The sequence below is a fragment of the Pimephales promelas genome, chromosome 25 (assembly GCF_988280905.1).
Source record: "Pimephales promelas chromosome 25, fPimPro1.hap1.1, whole genome shotgun sequence".
NCBI classification, from domain to species: domain Eukaryota; kingdom Metazoa; phylum Chordata; class Actinopteri; order Cypriniformes; family Leuciscidae; genus Pimephales; species Pimephales promelas.
Window position 1 is genome coordinate 3,964,255 of NC_142793.1, and position 6,694 is coordinate 3,970,948.

Sequence of the window (6,694 nt, forward strand, 5' to 3'; positions counted from 1 at the left end):
TGCTCATTCATGTTTATTTCGCGCTGTGACTGGTATTATTAACCCGGAAGAGAGATCAGCGCTACTGCTTCACCTGCGCCAGAGCGATCTCACGCCACAGCGCCAAAACTCTATTTATGTTTTTGAATTTATAAAGAAAATGGACGTAATTTGAGACTTTGTTTCATATCAATAGTAACAAAGGACAAAGATTATTGCGATTTTTTGAATGCGCGCAGCCGCGATACAATGTCCCATTCATTCAAATGAAACAGGATGACTAATCGATTCTTGAGACTTAAGAATCGATATCGGTTCGTAAAAATGAGAATCGATTAATATCGAGAAATCGATATTTATTACCCAGCCGTGGATAAGGTGATAGTTCACCCTAAATGAAAACTACTGTGTGTGAAAATTCAAGTTTTCAGCATTTTAGTGTCTGTACTTTTACATGAAACTACTATAATGTTGAATATAATGTATAACGCAATAGGAGAATATTTGTGGATCCTGATAATGTTAAATGTCCAATGTTACCAGTAAAAAGTGGTTTAAGTATAAAATATTTAAATATATCTACTCAGTGACAGAGTGCAAGAATATTTGTCTAAAGTAATTCTGCATTTTCAGCTTCAGAATCATGAATATGTTTATTCTGGTGTCTCTGTTGTCCTGTGCATTGGGTTTCCAGCACCAAATACAAGTACAAGCCTATTCAATATACATATAAATATCAAATTTAGCATTTTAATCAACTGTACATTTTTTATCATGTGTCTTGGAGTATCGCAATAATATCGATGTGTATCGAATCGTTACACCCCTAGAAGCAAATAATACACCATCAGTGGTCGAAGTCTAGCGTGGAGTGCCGTCACGTTTACTGTTTGTACACAGATTGCACAACGGGTCCAATTGGGTCACTCGTCGCTCAAAAAAAAGTAACTACATTGCTACACTACTGTGTAGAGGAGAACTGAGTGGTTTCTCTCAAGGGGTTTTCTCCATACTGGCACCTGATTGAGTTTGGCTTCCTTGTCAATTGGGGTCATTCAATTTAATATTCAACAATAATATTGATGTGCCTCCATTGAGATTGATTATATGAGAAGTTGAACTGAACTGAGGTGGACGATGACATCACTGTTTTCTCCTGAGCGGCTATATATTAGCCTGGCACACCCGGGGCCCGTTTCAATAAGGAGGTTCAACCAACTCTGAGTTAAAGGTTCTATATGTAACTATTTTTTTTTTTAAATCCTTTTTTATTGCCTGCGTTTTCTCCATATAATGGACTTCAATGGGAACCAAACGGTTCAAGGTCCAAATGAGAGTTTCATTGCAGCTTCAAAGGGCTTTAAACGACACCAGACGATTAATGAGGGTCTTATATAAGACCCTTCGAGTCATGACTCGAAAAAAGATTTGTTCCTTTTGATAAACGTTCGAACAGGAGAGTCATGAACGCTCATCACAGAACAGAGCAAGGCGAGCATTTGTTTGTGCTTATAATTTTTTATTTTTTTTTAAACAAGCGATCGTTTCGCTTGATAAGACCCTTATTCATTGTCTGGAATCGTTTAAAGCCCTTTGAACAGTTTGCACTGAAACTCTCATTTGGACCTTGAACCGTTTGGTCCCCATTGAAGTCCATTATATGGAGAAAATCCTTGAATGTTTTCATCAAAAACCTTAATTTCTTTTCGACTGAAGAAAGGATATTTTGGATGATGTGGAGGTGAGTAAATTATCAGCAAAAGTTGTTTTTTTTGTAAAGTGTTTTTTTTTTAAAAAAAAAAAAACATTGCAGACCTCAGCAATGTTTAAAGAATTGGTCATCACAATCACATCCAGGTCAGGATTCTACAACTTTTATGATGGTACATTTAATTGTGAAAAAAAAAAAATGTATGAATCACACCTTCTGTACACTAGTATCCTTTCCATAAAAACGATGATCTTTTAACAATGCATTTGTCGTCACTAAATAGTTTTTTTTTAAAAAGAAGACCTTAAAAAATGTCCATTGTGTAATAATACAAAAAAAAAAAAAACATATACAAAATGTGTCAGTCCTGAGGCTTCATGAAGGCCCGTTTAGGTGGATAATCGGCAACATTGCAGTTGACGTCTTCTTCTGTCCTTGTAATAGCGGAGCGATCTCGTTTCTTGGCAAACTTTTTCCTCATGCTCCCAACCAAACTTTCATATCTGAAAGAAAAAAGAAACAAGTCAATGTCTTTCGCTTACAAAAACTGCTCTGAATATTATGACATCATGGTAAGATGAGTTCCTCTCGCACCTTCTAGCCATCTCTTCGTCTGTGATATCGGTTTCCATCCTGCTCAGAGTCTCGTCCTCCTCGTCGTCCTCCTCCTCCTCCTCTTTGTGTGCGTTCATTAGCAACATTAACTTCTACATAAATTCAGTTTTGTGGTGAATAAAAAAACATTCATTGTTATTTAGATAATAAATGTAAAAAAATTATCTTATCACGTACAATGAGTAAATAATTCAGATGACGGGACGCTAATCAAATGCACCAAGTTTGAGACATTAAAGGGATAGTTCACTTTGAAATTAATTTTTGATATGTTTGTTTTATCTTACCTCAAGGGCATCCAAGATGTAGATGTCTTTGTTTCCACAGTATTTTCAATTTTGATATTTTTAGGTCAAACCGTTCTTGTCTGTAGGTCATATAATGCAGGTCTATGGTCACCACCTTAAAGAGCATGCACAGAGAAGTCCAAATTAAACATGATTTAATGACTCGTAAATGTAAGTACACATTGATGGCCTAAGACACGAAATGAGCGGTTTGTGAGAGATCACTTCCGGCGCTTGCACAGACTGAAGCGCCCGCGCCCTCAGATCACTTGGACGTGGCTGTGGTTACAAGAGGTAAAAACGATATAAATACTGTTCTTTTTCTCACACAAACCGCTCGTTTCGTGTCTTAGGCCATCAATGTGTACTTACATTTACGAGTCATTAAATCATGTTTAATCTGGACTTCTCTGTGCATGCTCTTTGAGGTGGTGACCATAGACCTGCATTATATGACTGACAGACAAGAACGGTTTGACCTAAAAATATCAAAATTGAAAATACTGTGGAAACAAAGACGCCTACATCTTGGATGCCCTTGAGGTAAGCTAAAACATATCGAAAATTTATTTCAAAGTGAACTATCCCTTTAATTGGTGAAAAAATGAAGAAATTCCATTTTTTGCATACAACATGAAATAAATGAGAAAGTTTAGAAATATGCTAAATGAAAGCAAACGTATGACTTAAAGAAAAAAAGGTTTACAAAGCTTGTACCTGAACATCAGGATTGAAGCCTTTGAATGACATTCTGCCATAAACCAAATCCTCGCAGGGAACGTAACTTCTCTCCTCGATGATGTGGTTTCTGCTCAGAATAAAAGTGCCAAGTTATTTTTTTATTCTGATACAGAGCTCGATTATATGATTCTTTCGATTTCAGAGGCAAAAGTTTAATGAACCACCAGTGTTGGGAGTAACGCATTACAAAAGTAATATATTACAGTAACATATTACTTTTTGCTGTAACGCAGTAGTGTAAGGCATTACTAATCAATTTTCAGTAATATTTTACTCGTTACATGTTCAGTGAGGCTTGTATTACAGTGTGTTGTCTGCTTTTACTTCTTAAAGGCAACAGACTATGTGAAAGTTTTAAAGCAGTCTTTTAGTGCCAGTTCAGAGCGGTCGCGTCTGTAACATTGTTTTTTCCTCATAAATGCGAACACGAAAGCTAAAATAAAATGAATATTTTAAGTTCTATGGAGACTGGAGAGCCAACCCTTCCTCATCCGATTTGCGCAGTGTAATTCACAGAATTACAAAAAATATATTTTACCTCCAATTTTTTTGTCACGCATGAATGTGTGTCTTTTCCCTAATATTAAAAATAAAACATACACTGATATTTGTCTAATGTCTGGAGTCCTTTAAGGAAGTAGCCTATATACGTTTCAATACATGTATTTTCTGAGAATTTTTATTTCAAGTTTTGACTGCAAATTTCACGTCCATAATGCTGGACTTCCCCAATTTTAAATAATTTATCCTCAACTAGTTTTGTGGTGTAGGTCTACGTATTTTATAATGTTAACTTCAAATAATACTAATAGCCTAATTTAAGGATAAGGCAGCATTGGATATGGACAATAAGGAGAATAACGCTGGAGTTGGAAGAGGTTTGTCGCGATTCTGTAGGTTCGTGGATCTGAGTCGTGTGGCGAATCGCGATTTCGGTTTCATATTGCATATCGTTACAGCCCAAAAGTTAAGTTCTACTTAGTTATTTTGGTGAAAGTAACTCAAAAGTAATACATGAGTATTGTAACGCATTACAATTCTGAGACAGTAATATTGTAAGGTAATGAATTACTTTTAAATAACAGTAACAAGTAATACCTAATGTATTACAGTTTGGAAGTAACTTGCACAACACTGTAAACCACACATGACACAACGCCATTGCACATCAAATTATGTAGGACAAGGTATGTGGCTGCTTTTGCCTCATTTAACAATGTCATTCTGCATCACAAAAGAAAACCTTAAAGTTTTTCTAGAACTAAGCTCATTTTTCCATAGACTGAAAATCAGGTGATTTTTACTGTATATGAAGTAAGTTCTTCTCAACACAAAGTAACCACAGGTGTAGTTCATCACATAAACTATCAACATATTCCCCTAACATACACAAATAGCCTTTACTTTGAACAGAGACACCAACTTCATTTTGGCTTGGTTTATGGAAGCCCATTTCCACCACACAAGAAAAAAGAAAAATCATGAAAAATATAATACCAATTCATAATTATGCGAGTCAAAATTATGATACAAGTAATAATAATGACAATTCAACTTGTGATAATCATGGCTTTTTCATCTTTTTTTTTTTTTTTTTACATATTTTTACATCAGCTTTTTACATATTTATAATCTTGTGTCACAACGTTTTAACTCGTAACTAAGACTTAGCATCTCTTAAATTTGACTTTTACTCTCATAATTATGACTGGGTTTTTTCTTATGTGGCAGAAATGGGCTTCCATAGATATTTGTTGTGTAACACAATGACATTAAAGGGTAACTTAAAGGGATAGTTCAAATATATATATATATATATATATATAGACCATTTTGCAAGATGGACAAAACTGGTCCAGAAGCACTTCCTGTTTAGGTTTTTTAACACTACATAAAAGCTGGGATAAAATTCAACCAACACAACATATAAAACTGAATCAAAAAGTTAAACAAACATCTTTAAGATTTTTTCTTTACATGTGAAATAAAGAAAACAGTTAAAAACTGAAACAGGAAGTGTTTCTGGACCAGTGTTGTTTACATCTTGCAAAATGGTCTATAATAAGACTATGGAAGTAATTGGTGCCACACGACAGTTTTGTTACTGAATTTCTTCAAAATATAATATTTTGTGTTCAGCAGAAGAAATAAAACAAATGGAGGTTTGGAACAACTTGATGGGGAGTAAGTGATGACAAAATGTTCATTTTTTGGGGTGAACTATCCCTTTAAGAGTGTAAATATTTTTTGAGGACAGTCAGCGAGATGTTAGTTTATGAGTGATATGTCAGTGTATGAATGAGATTGAGTGAGATGATGTCAGTGTATGAGTGAGATGATGATGTCAGTGTATGAGTGAGATGATGTCAGTGAGGTCTCACTCTTTGGCCTTGAGCTCAGGAAGGTCCAGGAACCAGTGATCATCACTGATGATCCTCTTCTCCTCCTCATCCAGCTGCTTCTTCACCTCTGCATCTAAGCCTCTCTGCATGAACTACACACACACACATAAAGTTCACGGTTCACATTGCACCACGTGACTGTGTTCAGCAACGCCACGAGACTCAAAACAAAACCGAACTTTAAAATGAAAACATCTTATTACAAGTTCAATCAAAGTCTGATCGCCGTATAACTCTGTTTTCTGAATATCATACATTCGAGCTGATTCTGATGAGCAAGAGCCACGGCTTCTTAACTTACCTTCATTCGCAGGAGATTTTTAGACAGTTTCGCTGCACCATCGTTCGCCATTTCAGACAAGAGCTAAACTGCACGTTTTAATGTAAATTAATTTATGTAAAGTATTTCTTAGATTTATGTATTACATGGGCAACATGACTGTGTCCAGCACAAAACGCTAACATAAATACTGGTCCGCATGAAGTCTGCGCAGGCGCTGTGGCAAAACGTGCAAGGCTCGATTAGTTGCACTGCAGCACAGATCGACCGACAACATTAAGCTGTTAAATTAATTGTAATAGAAATCTAATAGTACTATAATGTTATTAATTAAATAATAGCTCAGTAATTTGTAATGTGTCTTATTTTAAAAATTAGTTACTACAAATTATTTTAATGAATATATTGATTACTCATGTCTGAAGCTCTATACCCATTAATGCCATTTGGCAAGTTGGCAACACACGATTTAGTTTTCAAAATGTATCACTAAACACATTCTTGTATATTCCACCACTGTGAGGATTTATTTATTCGGTTTTGGTAAGTTAAACAGACGTTTTACAAATCGTCTTTTGTTCAGTTAAATGTTTACATATGAAAGCCCTGTGGCCATGTATTTTCTTATCGGGGGTTTCCATGAAGAGAGGCATCAATTATATTTTCATTAATTATTTAA

General features: G+C 35.3%; 1 protein-coding gene across 1 annotated transcript; it reads right to left on the reverse strand.

The window, feature by feature from the left end:
- Window positions 1–1,833: 1,833 nt before the first annotated feature.
- On the reverse strand, window positions 1,834–6,237 carry mphosph6 (M-phase phosphoprotein 6). Its single transcript, XM_039656858.2, has 5 exons — window positions 6,037–6,237; window positions 5,715–5,827; window positions 3,310–3,400; window positions 2,285–2,397; window positions 1,834–2,193 (listed from the first exon to the last, which is right to left on the reverse strand). The coding sequence occupies exons 1-5, from the start codon at window positions 6,085–6,087 to the stop codon at window positions 2,052–2,054; spliced, it is 510 nt and encodes a 169-aa protein (XP_039512792.2). The 5' UTR covers window positions 6,088–6,237; the 3' UTR covers window positions 1,834–2,051.
- Between the last annotated feature and the right edge of the window lie 457 nt (window positions 6,238–6,694).